Below are 13,086 nucleotides of genomic sequence, written 5' to 3'. Positions count from 1 at the left end.
ATAGTTTACAGTGAATTAGTCATCTCACCAGCTCTGCTCTAAGTCAAAACGAAATGGCATCTCATGGAACGAAAAAACGTGGTGTAGGAGAAAAGATTTCGGATGGTATTACTGGTTTTTTCCAGGCATTCAAAGGACAAGATCCTCACCATCCCTTCAAAATGCTTCTCATCGGTGAAACTGGATCTGGCAAGACTTCTTTTCTAAACCTCCTGTGCAATTGCGGCACTGTGCAGAGACTTAGCTGTGGGTACGGATCTGAGGGTCTCGAGAAATTCAAAAAATTCCATGACATCAAGCTTGAAAATGCAATGGAGCATGCAATGCAAAGTAAAACAAACGATGCCAAGCGATACAATATTGAAGTTGGAGACCTTAAGGTTGGAGTAATCGATTCTCCTGGCTTCAGTGATTCTCGTGGTCTGGACCAAGACAAGGAAAATACTAAGAAGATTGTGAATGCACTAAAATCTGAAGACTACATTAACTGTGTCTGCCTGATCATCAATGGCCGTCAATCTCGAGACACTGTTTCGCTCCAGTATGTTCTGTCCGAGATCACTGCCATTTTGCCAAGAGATATTCTTAACAATGTAATCATTGTCTTTAGTAACACCAGTGATGCACTGGACCTCAACTTCGATCCGAATTCACTAACTGAATATTTTGGGAAGAAAGTCGAGCACATCTTTTTCATCGAAAATCCTTACTGCCGGTTTGAGAAAGCACAGAGCAAAGAGGGCCAGCTCAGTATTGACTTAATCGCAAGCTCTCTGAAAAAATCGTTTGAAGATACTGGTCAGGTTCTGAGTAAACTGTGCACCACCATCAAAGATTTCCATCGGGTTCACACACATCGATTTGTTGAGCTCTATGATAAGAAGCAAGCCATTGAAAGTAAGGTTCTGGTTGCACTTACTGAGTATGACAACCAGATGCGCTTGGAAAAGGAAATAAGAAACAAGAGAGAAGAAGTGACTGCTGCTTTGAGTCGAAAAGAGCTCAACAAGGAGTTTCGAACCACAATGCGAAACGAACGATGGGTAGCAAAACCAACCGATCGCCACAACACTCTGTGTGCTTACACTAACTGCCATAGCAACTGTCATGTTCCATGCGGTCTTTCAAAATCATTTGATAAAGAGTCATTCAGATCATGTGGAGCAATGGACGGTAGCACCTGTTCTGAGTGTGGGCACAGCTACACACATCACTATCATGGGGAGAAATTATTCGAGAAACAAGTTTCATTCGAACCTGTGGTTAATGATGCAATGGAGGCTAAATTCAACAAAGCCAAAGGCGATGAAGAAATAGCTAAACTGCTTTACGAGGAGCTTGAGGAACAAATGCAAGGATCTGAAACCAAACGACAGCAGCTGTCTGACGAGCTTTTCGCAGCAATCACAGAGTTCGAGACCCTGGGAATTGCAAGGAACTACACAAAGTTGATGGAAAACCAATTGGCTCTAATAGACACACATATTGAAGCTTCAACTGGCCCTGAGTCCGAAGACCTTCGAAAGACCAAAGTTGAGCTCAAGAAAAAGCTGGAAGTGGTGCAAAAAGCCAAGAAAAGAAAGTAAAGTGTACCCTATGGTATCCTGACTATTTGCTTTGTAATAATTACGTTTCATAGTTTAATATAGTGTTTAGCATTATTGCATGCACACCCCAATTAAATTCTCAGAACCTGATGTTTTAATCAAACACACATACCTGCTATACAGTGCCTGCATGTAATCTACAGAGTATAATATAGATGTTTGTGAGTAGTTAATGTACTTGTCTTTGGAATGCATAAATTATGTATCTGCGCCCTTGGGCTCGGTGGGTTTACAGTAGACTCTCGCTATTCCGGCTCCCTAAAGTACGGCCACCTCGATATACCGGCCATTTGGCTTGGCACGGAATGCTAGCTATATGTTTACTGCACAAAACTCACCCTGAAGTACGGCCACTCGCTATTCCGGTTACCGGCCAGTGCTGGCTGTCCCAAACAAGGTTTTCAATGTAATTTTATGTGTATTACAGCCGGATATGACGTTTTGGGTGTGGTTTAGCAAATAATTACATCATTATCCTACATTATCCTCGAGACAAGAACCGCAAAAGTAGTCATTAGATTCGAGGTAAGGTCGTTTTTAAGCCGCGGCTATTTTCTGAGCTGCAGCCACCTCGCTATTCCGGTGTTGTCACAGGAAATAAATCCGGCCACCATAATTCGGTCCGGGGGACTAATTGCGCGCGCATAAACGGACAGCGTTCGCGTCGCATTTCCTGTCTGGTGCCGTGTAGACTCGCAAGCCACTCCCTTTTCTCTGATTGGACGGGGGCGGGAGAAAAGGGACTGGTGACTCTGGGACACATTTTGTGTCTCTACCAGAATTTGGGTAGAGATTATTCATTGATTTTTCCACGTGATCCAAAAATTGCGTGAGGTTAAGTAGAATTGCGTAGCCTGCAAAAGTGATCGCGGGCTTCTTAGCAACAGTTTAAGAATGGATGCTAGTGCTAGAAAAGAGAAGATGATGGAGTAATAACATCATCAGGCATTCAGCTAGGATATAGTCATCTAAGACACCAGCAGAGATTAGCTTGTTTTAGTTTTACGTGATGAGAACTGGCAGCCGAAAGTCATTGGTTGCCTAAAGCTTTTAATAACCTGTACAATACAATACAGATAATGGCAGACGGCAGCAGTTGAATTGAGAGTAGTCAGACTTGTACAAGCTGTCTTAAATCCCTGCCACTCCTCGGTTCAAAGAAGGACTGCCAAGATTTCTACGTTCATCAGCTGTTCCATGCTAATCCACAAGTTGTGGCACAACAGACACTGGTACAAGGATCTATAAAATCAAAAGGCTGGCTAGATAGATCTGTATACTAGCTTGTCTTCTGTGTGTCTTTAGCTTTTGACGCATCAGAATAAATTGGATAATTTGCACGTGACATTAATATTTAATAGCATTCCTGATTTACACCAGTCACCAGTCCCTTTTCTTCTCCCGCCCCCGTCCAATCAGAGAAAAGGGAGTGGCTTGCGAGTCTAGGTGCCGTGTGTATTGTCTGGGGGGATAAACCGTAGATAGCATAACTCCAATATCGTGCAACATTCACAAGTTGATAGCACGCTCCCTCCCAGATTGTTGTTGTAAAAATTACAACATTTTGACCGGTAAAGGGATAATGCAAGTGAAGGGGCCAGAGAAGCATATTAATTAAAGGAGAAGTTCAGAATTCATGATGGCCTTCTTTACTACACGTACTCATGGTGGCAGAGAGAGGTAGTGGATCAGAGATGAGGGTAGAAAGAAGAGGATCATAACTGCTTGTCATTCAGACAAGCTAGCTGGGCATTTAAAACTAGGGAGAAGATAAGCTCAGGCATTATTTAATTAAGGTTGTACACTCAGTTGTATTAAAAAGCTCATAATTAAATGCATGCATATTATGCAGGCACTACTAGAATGAAATGATCAAAACAACTATGTCAACACTTGTGATAGCTGCCAACGAGCCAATCTCACTCTTAACAAAAACTGTGTGCCTGTCAGCAGTGTCTGGCACAGGATTGGTAATGATTTGATTAGCCCACTAGATCTAAAAGAGACACCCCGTGAATAAGTATATCATTACATGTACCAATGGGAAGAAGCTCTTCCACTCAAGACCAAAGAAGCAGGGAGTGTAGATGATAGAATGTGCAAAATGCGAAGAGTGCGTGATACCACAAGACCTGTTTCATAGTTCCTATAGAGTGATGCATTGTTTTCCCACCTGACTAGACTGATGATAACAAGTCATTAAGTATTCATGTATCTGTAATCTTCATGATTAATTTTGTAGCTAGATCTAGATTTTTTATTATATTATTTTATTCAGACTGAGAACTTCTATTGCTGTTTACACTTTAATATCTTACTCTGACTCTGTCTTTTCACTTCCTTGCTGTAAAATAAAGTTAGCCAATGGGTGGTTTGGCAGTGAATTACTGCTATTGATAGACAGACAGTTTCTGCTAAAAAGTAATCAGTTCGGACCATTTCCGCTAGTGTTTAGTGTCCGGCCGGACACATTTTTGGCCTGGACTGTATCTGCTGTGACACCGGCCAAGCTGCATGGTCCCAAGGGTGACCGGATTAACGAGAGTCTACTGTACTGCCACAAATCCTTAGAACCATAGTATAACTATATAACATAATTATATACACCATAAACTCCGCATCCCTCATGCATGAACTCCCTTGCCTTGAAGGGTGCGAATTGGAAGAAATGCATGGTGCTGCCGTTGTGTAGGTGAATGATATTTCTCCAAAAAAAGTTTGGAAATCCTTTAGGTGAATCACGGGGGTGATCATAAAAACATATACATTAATTATTCTGGAAGTAAATTGTTTCTGGAAAAGTTTTTAGACAATAAAATAAAAAAAAACACAGGTAAAACAATTACCCTTAATGTTACTATTATAGACGGGTAGTAATTTTAGAGTTTTCAGATTTTTCTCTGTTTATAGGGTACTAATTTTGGCGGATTTGTAGCAAATTCATTACCACAATAATTATATCTCAAAAGATGTACAAGTATGAGTTTTAAGGTTGAATGGAAAGTTGGAGTCAGATACAGATGAAGAAAGGGCTAGCTTGCTTAGCATACTCTCAAAAGTATACAAAAGTTTAGCGTTAATTACAAATTCACTAAAATTAGTACCCGTTTATAATAGTAACAATAAGGTACCGTATAACTAACCCTAATCCCAACCCTATAATCCTAAAACTCGATTTAAAGCGACACTTTTAAATAATTACGTTTTGCAAAAGTAAAGTTTTAATGTACACAAAAAAATGAGTTTGCTATATGGGCGAAATGCCAAGTGTCGCTTTTAGAGGGTCGCCTTAAATCGAGATTTTGCGGTAGATCTTAGCTGACAAATTTCCATTGCTCCCCCTTGTAAAACTATGCGTATGTTAGACTATCCACTGATAATCGATATAAGTTATGCCAGAGCTCCAAACCTTAGCTGACAATTGTTGGTGTTTTACATCGCTAAGCAATTGCCCATGCATGCATGCAATAACAATTTGTTGCTGTTGTATAAGTAACATACTGTACATGCCCACCATCTTTGGCTTGAATTAGTGGCTAAGGTCAAGTGGTCTAGCCTCCTCTGATAGCGACCAGGTCCAGGGGGCCCACTGCTGAGACCACACCACACCCACTTTGTCTCCAGCCTCTGACGAGATGATCTGAGAGGGGGAGTACATCTGATGCAAATACATATACCGTATAGCTGATAATTTCCGGAGGACAAAATATTCGCGGTTTTCGTGGTTGGAGCTCTGACCACGAATGAAGCGACCTTTCCTTCAGTGCAAATAGCAACCATTATCCATAGCCTCGATCCCAGGCCGAGTTTTCGCTTTTATAACGGTTAGGCGAAAAACTAAAAAGTGAAAACTCGGCCTGGGATCGAGGCTATAGACCATTATCCACAAAGTGACTAAATTATTATTTCTCAACCACGAATGTTTTGCCCCCTGAAAATTACCGGCTATACGGTATATAATTATATAATAGCAGGATATTTTTGTTATTCAGCTCCAGAGCCCTCAGCAGAAATTTTCGTTGGTTCTAATATTCCCGTTTCAATGCCAGGAAACCAATAGCTTTGCATGTGAAATACCGGTGCGTCGGAGTTTATCCCAGTTTTAATCTGCCCTCGAAAAACGTGAAAATTTCCCTACATGGTATAGCCTATACACATGCAGCACAGCAGTTGTACAATATTATTATGTGGGCAGGCCATATAGTATACCGTATAGCGGGTATATTTCGAGGGTATAAATGTTCGTGGTTTTTGCAAAAAAGCGCTATTCCACAAATCCACGAAAACCTTTCTAAAAGTATTTCCGCGAAAATGTTTGCCCTTGAAATATACCCGCTATCAGGGCCGTATGAACCAGGGGAACTTAAAGTGAAATGGGGTGGGGCTCCTCTGCAGACCTTCAATTCTTCTTACGAAGCTCGATGAATCCCCAGCGTCTATATTCTTAATTTATATACACAAGTTGCTAACTGATTCGCTTGACTTTGAAGCAGTACGTTGCTCTTGACTTTGAAGCAGTACGTTGCTCGTGACTTTGCTTCCACTAACACACGTCGAATAAACTATTTTGCTATAGCTCTCACATGCAGATTATTTCATTTATGTATCTTTCTCCTATTTATCTCTGAGAACGTAAAAAGTTCGCCTACGGCAGAACAGAAGGGAAATTTCCCTCTCCCGGACCCACCCCCTGCGTCGCAAGGAGAGGGCCCATTCCTTTTTTTTGCTCCCCCACCTAAAAAATTTTCTTACGGCCCCTGGTATAATACAGTATCTAATTGGTCTCCTTAATTGTCAAGATCACTGCTCTTCAGTACTGGTTGCCCAGCAAATCGACAGACAGCAAACCCTGTATCGTGTGTAATTAAATTCATGATTTGGCGCTGTATCAAAAACGGTATACTGTACAAGAGTATATACGTATGTGCACTTCACGTATAAATTTTTTTCTATGATATATGATTTGATTATATAGCCTGTTTAGGAAGGGTTTCAGTTATGCTATAGGCTTTCCCATTATAAACAGCTAGCCTATATAGTGTTCATCTATACATTGTATGTGTTTGGTGGTGTTTAGAAAGGGTTTCAGTTATGCTATAGCACTTCAGGGCTTTCCCAATTGTTTTCCCAAATGCTCAATTCAACTATATCCATGTTTTTATAATTTATGTGTTCACGCAAATGTGACTTTTTGCCTACTTGTCTTCTCTTCAGTTGAAAGGCTGGGTGTTTGGAAGTATCATCATGAGCTGGTATAGAGTTGACAGCCATATTGCTTGATAGTATTTTACCATGCTGTCATTTGCACTCCAGGGCAACCTTGGTACGATGTATATCACTAATGTGCGTGTGGTGTGGCACTCTAACCTAACCTCAATGAGAGCTTCAACATTTCAGTACCCTACCTGCAAATGGTGAGAGTATATGAACAGTTATTTGGGGACGAGTGTTGTATAGTTACGTCTGTCAACATTGCTAGTCCCATAAAAGCTGCTCATAATGTGTTTCCCCAGAATTAGTCTCTACAATGTACATTGTGCACCTATAATCTAAGCTACATAATGTGTTTCCCCAGAAAAATACAATGTATATTGTGCACCTATACTAGAACAAAGCTACCCATAATGTGTTTTTCCCCCAGAAGTATACAATGTATATTGTGCACCTACGTATAATTTAGAACAATAAGCTGCCCATATCGTGTTTCCCCATGCAGAAGTAAAATGATTATTGTGCACCTATACGTATTAAAAACAATAGGCTGCCCATAATGTGTTTCCCCAGAAGTATAAATTGTACACATGCATGCACAGCTATAGTCTAGAGTCACCAATTAAGCTGGCCATAATGTGTTTCTCTGGGTTACTGTGTGTTTTTCATTTCATTTTCACGGTTTGGAGTACAGTAGGGCCACACCAAATTAATCTTATGTTTCACGGATTTCCGGGTCATATTTTTGCAGAATGCCCCAAAAAATAAACCAATTAGTGGTCCAGGTCAGAAGTCAGAATAGCCATGTGATCTAGCAAAACGTTGTAATGTTTGCTAAAGTGACTTTTTGTGGTGTGTTGTGACTCTGTTTGTGGTTTTATAATGATATTTATCGTTCTTTTTTTTTGCTGCCTGGTCTGTTTTTGGGGATTAAATGTCCGTCTGGTCTCGAGGCTATGCTTGCACCAGAGGAGATACGACAAACGTGCCTCGATTTGCAATTAGCCTCTGATAAAGTTGAGCGTGGGAGGCATAATTCCGCCCACGCTCATCAACGTTATTGCAGAGACAAATTGCTGAATCGAGGCACGCGTGTAGTCCCGCTAAAACAAAACAACCGGAAACGATGGGTAAAAATGGGCTAGATTAGGGTTAGGGTTAGGGTTAGGGACAGAGTTAGATGCCACGCCCATTATTTACTATACACACAACTGTATACTGTTTCGTTTTAGTGGAACAACACACTGATGCCGCACCTCCTCTGTGCTTGCACTGAGTGGTTTAGGAAGCCCAACAATTTCTAAAACTCCCACTCTCTTTAATTTTTAATTAATGAAATTCATAAGTTATAAATTTTGTTGATGAAAATCTGTGAAACCTGTTAATGGTTTACCTGATCATCTGCAGGTGAGTTAGACCTACTGTACACATGATAAAATTATTTTATACCTCTGTAGTGCACTACCAGACAACAATGGCAGCTCAATCATTGGACCCTCTCCCTCCTCACATCCACCATCCCAGCCCAGCTTACCACAGGGACTTTTTTCTGCTGCGAATGCCCATCAAGTTCAACAACCAACCAAGTGTTATCAAAATGGTCGGTACCATTCCTGTGCTACACTGTCCTGAGGTGGAGCTCACAGTACAACTGGTCGTACTAGCTCAGCATGTCTCCACTGTGCTAACTGAACACCGTATCACACTAAAAGGAGCCTATTACAATGACAACTATCCACTCTATGCCATTGATCTACCTCCTCCAATATCCTGCAAAGGAAGGCGATCTCTTTTTCATGCTTTCTCAAATGTTTGCTATAGCATTGCTGAGAGATATTTTTCAAGAGTTTCTTGCAAAACCGCAGTGACAGTTCACTTGCAGCTTTTTCTTTGCTCCCCTGCAAAAGACAGCTCTACAACTTCCAAAGTCACTTCAATTCAGCTTGGAAAAGAATCAGACGAATCAGACGAGATTTTTTTGACCTTTTTAGACAGCAAGATTTTTAAATTCTCCGAACTCTTTGTTGACAATTTCAACTCATCCCCTGCTATCATTGGATCATCTTCTAAAGCTGCTGCTGTGTCATTTGCGTCACTGCTTCGAGCACTGAGTGGAAAGGCCAGTCACAAGTGGTTCAATTTCGGAGCCTTGCTAGGTATATCGGCTGAGAAATTGCAGACAATCGAGAAGCAATACCAGAATCCAGAGTCTTGCCTGTTACATACGCTCAAGCATGTGGTGGACAGTAACACCGAGTTTACGTGGGAGGAGGTGGTCTCAACGCTTTCTACTGTTGGGCTGAGCAATCTGGCAGAGGAACTCAGTAAGGAACATGGTGAGTTTTATACATGCTCTATAATGTTAATGGAACCTGCATATATAGATGTTTGCTTCCTGAGGGCTGAAAATGAAGATACAGCGTCTTTGAATAAACGTGAGTAGCAATGCAACCATGACATGTTTTAGCATTCATATACGTGCAGCCACTCTCCAATCTTTGAGCCAATCTCTAGCTGAGGTCAGTGCCAAGTGGTTCAACTTTGGTGCACTTCTAGGAGTTCCCCCCAGTACACTACAAGCCATTGACAACCAGTACCACTCTGACTGTGATGACTGCCTCACTAGAATGCTTATGTGGCTGATTGAGAACTCACGCATCACATGGTCCTCAGTAGCACAAGCTCTGGGCCAGATTGGATATGGAGACCTATAGCGAAACAAATCAGACAATCACATGGTGAGCTTATGGTGGCTTCTATAGTGGGCAATTTTGGAGGTTGCAAATTTTCACTATTTGGTTCAAGAGCCCTCAGAACAAATGTTCGCGATATAATAATTTTCTTTTCTGATCAGGTATTTCACCAGTGCCATCAGAGGGTGTACCACAGGTAAAAAAAACCCCAGATGCATGTTCACGTGTGCATAGTTGACGAGTGTTGTGTTTTCCTTGTAGCAAGCTGCTGATCATGATACAGAGCAGTGGAAAATCAAAGTGCGAAGGTCTGTTACTGAAGTACGACAAGACATTGATACTCTTATCCACAAAGATTATGCAAATATGATAGACGAGCTGGAGAGGCTGAAAGAAGAAAAAATTGGGATCGAAAAACGTCTTGAGCAGGAAGAAATACAGTGTAACAGCCTTCATGAATCGAAAAGACTCCTAGCCATTAAATTGAAGCAAAAAGACCAACAACACAGTCAGAAAATCAAGACCATCGAGAAAGAGATTATTGAGAAACGGTCGACAGTAGCTGATCTGAAGAGTGAACTTGATTGCACCAATATGAAGTACAACGAAAAATCCCAGCAAATGGCCAGTCTTGCTGCAACCCTGTCATTGAAAACGAGTGAACTCGTAGAGAAGTCATTTGTATTGTCTAAAATTGAAGAGTCCTTTTTTGAGTGTGATGATGCTCTTAGAATTGCTGATGGGCGAATACTAGACTATCAACAACGGCTGGTGGAAGCAAAACAAGTTTCTCAAGCTGCTTATCTGGCTGAAATAAAGGTATGAATAAACGTTGAATGTGTGCTGTTATCTACCTTTTCCCATTTTTAGTCACAACTTGAAACTGAAACTGAATGCGTCAAGAGCCTTGAAGAAGAGTACCACATTGTTGATAAACAGTGCTCTGATCTTGTCGCCAGTGTTGCTAGTATTGAAGGAGACATTGCTACCAAAGAACAAGCTTGCAAGGCTCTGGAGAGTGATACAGAGGTGTTTGTTGAGCACCAGATTAAGCTCACTAAGCTGAAAATGGACGTAATCAATCGCAAACTGGAGCTTGCTAAAGTAAAGATTAAACGTCAAGATTCCACGCAAGAACTAGCTTATCATCAAAAAGATTTTCAAAGAGCAAAAAACCTTTTGGTGAGTTCATCATTAGTTTGACTGTTGGCGCACACAATAATTTAATCATGTATATGGTCAATCCAATGTATACATTCCCTGTAACAGAGCAACTTTTTATTTCCAGCCTGAAGTGAGCAAATGCAGTGTGGATGGTATCGACGTACCCGTACACAAAGCAAGAGCATACATTGCTATGGAGATCAAGGTCCATCTTCATGACAGAGACGGGGAGCCATGCAGCGGACAGCATTTAGTTTCTCTATGCTGTGAAACAGATGAGCAGATCTTTACTGAGGCCAATAGCAGTACCCCTGGCACTTACTCTCTCTCCTACACCCCCTCATGTCTGGGGGAGCAGTCGTTAGTGGTAGCCGTGAACAGTACACCCATCAACGAAAATCCCTTCAACTTGTTATTCCAGAACAGCCCTCATCCCCCAAACTGCACCATTACAGTTTTTGACAAAAAAATTGTCCAACACAAGAAATTTGATGCCCTCGTTCAACTGAAAGACCAGAATGGTGACGGTGACCCAGTCAATTCACAACAGAACGTGTCTGCGTATTTGAAATTTTCTGACATAACATTGGACACTAAAGCAAATATTTCCTTCTGTGATTCTCCTAACAAGTACAAACTTGCATTGACTCCGCCTTCCAGCGGTGAGGGAGTACTCTCCGGCTTTGTTGACGATCAGCCCATTGCTAGTCCCTGTGTCATCACCATTTCTAAAAGAGAAAATATGCTTCAAGTTTTTAAAGACAGAGCGTTTAAAATGCTGCTCATCGGCAATATTGGATCTGGTAAGACTTCGTTCCTTAACCTTCTCTACAACTGTGCCACTGTGCAGGCTCTTGGCTGTGGGTTCGGAGCAAAAGGTCTTGAGCAATTCAAACAATTCAATGACATAAGGCTTGAAAATGCACAAGCACTCTCTATGGAGAGCAAGACCGAAGATGCCACTCTCTACAATGTGGAAGTAGGTGACGTGAAGGTTGGGGTGATCGATACTCCTGGATTCGGTGACTCTTGTGCCTCTACACAGCGAATCATCAGCGCCCTCAAAAGAGAAGAGTACATAAACTGTGTCTGCCTGATCATCGATGGTCGTCAACCTCGAACAAGTGTTTCCGGGATCATGAATGAATTTTCCGAGATTATTGCCATCCTGCCGAAAGATATCGTTAATAACGTGATTGTTGTGTTCAGTAATGCAGCCGACCGTATGGACCTCATTTTTGACCCAAGCTTGCTAAAAGATTACTTTGGAAAAGAAGTTAAAAAGATCTGCTTTGTTGAAAATCCGTACTGCCGGTTTGAGAAAGCAAAGGTGAAAGTGGGTGAACTAGGTATTAATAGAATGGCTAAGATCTTGCGGGAAGCTTTTGAAGACACTTCCGAAGTCTTTACCGAGATGTGTGAGACCATTAAAGATTTCCCTCAAGTTCACACGCATCATTTCATCGAGCTCTACGAAATAATTGAAAAGAGCGTTGCAGACTCGCTGTCAGTCTATGACAATCAGATGAGGCTAAAGAAGTCTCTTAACGATACCAAGGCCGAAGTTAACGCAGCGGTGAAATCAAAGACTATCAACAAAGACTTCAGAAGAGACAAGCTATCAATGCGATGGGTTGTAAAGAAAACAGATAACCGCAACTTGCGCTGTGGGTACGAAAATTGCTATAGCAATTGCAAAGTATCGTGTCACCTTCCAAAGTCATCTGATAAAGAAATGCTCAAGCAATGTGCGTGCATTAATGGAGGAAATGGGTTGTGCCGAGTGTGTGGCCACAGCTACATGCAACACTGTCACGAAGCGTCTATTTTCAAAAGAGAAGAATGTGTAACAGATGATATTGATTACGAAATGAAAGTCAACTTTGAAAAAGCAGAAAGCAATGAGGAGCGAGCTAAAATGCTGTATAGCAATCTTGAAAATGAATTGCAGAAATCTAAAGCAACAGGGAAGCAATTGTCAGTTAAGCTTTTTAAGGATATTGCAGAATTTGAGACATTGAGTGGAACTCACAACTATGCCAAGCTGATTGAAAACCAACTAGCCAAGATCGAGAGCCATCTTAAAGGCATTGTTGGCCCTGAATCAGATGATCTTTTCAAGACGTACGTTGAGCTGGAGAAAAGGCTTGAAGTGATTCAAGCTGCCGATCTGGCATAGACTAATTATGACTTTCAAGTGGTAGGAAACTTTTAACGGTTTTTTTATTATAATGAGATATCTGTAACAGTCATATACACTTTATTAGTTATTACAGACAGTAACAATAATTATTATACGCTGCCATGTTAATTTATTCAGTCTTCAGTTTTGATTCTAATCCGCTGAACTCTGACTGGATTGTGGACAGGTTGCTTTGGAATATGCCCTGAACCTGCAGTAACATATCATA

The 13,086-nt window shown here is 41.3% G+C and overlaps 3 protein-coding genes across 5 annotated transcripts in view; 2 read left to right on the top strand and 1 right to left on the bottom strand.

Annotated features, from left to right (window-relative positions):
* The first annotated feature begins 4 nt into the window (after positions 1-4).
* Positions 5-1,720, top strand: LOC135347480 (uncharacterized). The gene has a single exon (XM_064545491.1). The coding sequence runs from the start codon at positions 54-56 to the stop codon at positions 1,584-1,586; it is 1,533 nt and encodes a 510-aa protein (XP_064401561.1). The 5' UTR covers positions 5-53; the 3' UTR covers positions 1,587-1,720.
* A 5,202-nt stretch (positions 1,721-6,922) lies between these two features.
* Positions 6,923-12,979, top strand: LOC135347467 (uncharacterized). 2 transcript variants are annotated; one of them, XM_064545475.1, is made up of 8 exons: positions 6,923-7,021; positions 8,276-9,154; positions 9,203-9,253; positions 9,303-9,556; positions 9,673-9,707; positions 9,773-10,330; positions 10,382-10,693; positions 10,800-12,979. In XM_064545475.1, exons 4-8 carry the CDS (start codon positions 9,481-9,483, stop codon positions 12,852-12,854), a joined length of 3,036 nt encoding a protein of 1,011 aa, XP_064401545.1. In that variant the 5' UTR covers positions 6,923-7,021; positions 8,276-9,154; positions 9,203-9,253; positions 9,303-9,480; the 3' UTR covers positions 12,855-12,979. The 2 variants fall into 2 exon arrangements, with proteins under 2 accessions (XP_064401545.1, XP_064401544.1); XM_064545474.1 differs by lacking the exon at positions 6,923-7,021 and adding an exon at positions 8,153-8,225.
* LOC135347482 (dynactin subunit 2-like) overlaps positions 12,931-13,086 on the bottom strand; it is an 11,971-nt gene continuing 11,815 nt past the window's right edge. The window contains exon 12 of one of the 2 annotated variants that reach the window (XM_064545493.1): positions 12,931-13,068. In XM_064545493.1, the coding sequence (XP_064401563.1) occupies positions 12,988-13,068 (81 nt within the window). In that variant the 3' untranslated portion in view covers positions 12,931-12,987. The remainder of the gene's footprint in view (positions 13,069-13,086) is intronic. The other variant, XR_010398383.1, reaches the window with a different exon arrangement.

The sequence above is a fragment of the Halichondria panicea genome, chromosome 14 (genome assembly GCF_963675165.1).
Source record: "Halichondria panicea chromosome 14, odHalPani1.1, whole genome shotgun sequence".
Classification (NCBI taxonomy): Eukaryota; Metazoa; Porifera; class Demospongiae; order Suberitida; family Halichondriidae; genus Halichondria; species Halichondria panicea.
The sequence above is the reverse complement of the archived record's forward strand: the minus strand, read 5'-3'. Positions and strand labels throughout refer to the sequence as shown.

Bases quoted from the DNA above. Each gene is read 5' to 3' on its own strand.
- LOC135347467 (XM_064545475.1), top strand. From the start codon at position 9,481: ATGGTCCTCAGTAGCACAAGCTCTGGGCCAGATTGGATATGGAGACCT. The intron at 10,331-10,381 runs GTATGAATAAAC...TCCCATTTTTAG, and splicing joins CTTATCTGGCTGAAATAAAG to TCACAACTTGAAACTGAAAC. The intron at 10,694-10,799 runs GTGAGTTCATCA...TTTTATTTCCAG, and splicing joins AAAGAGCAAAAAACCTTTTG to CCTGAAGTGAGCAAATGCAG.
- LOC135347480 (XM_064545491.1), top strand. From the start codon at position 54: ATGGCATCTCATGGAACGAAAAAACGTGGTGTAGGAGAAAAGATTTCG.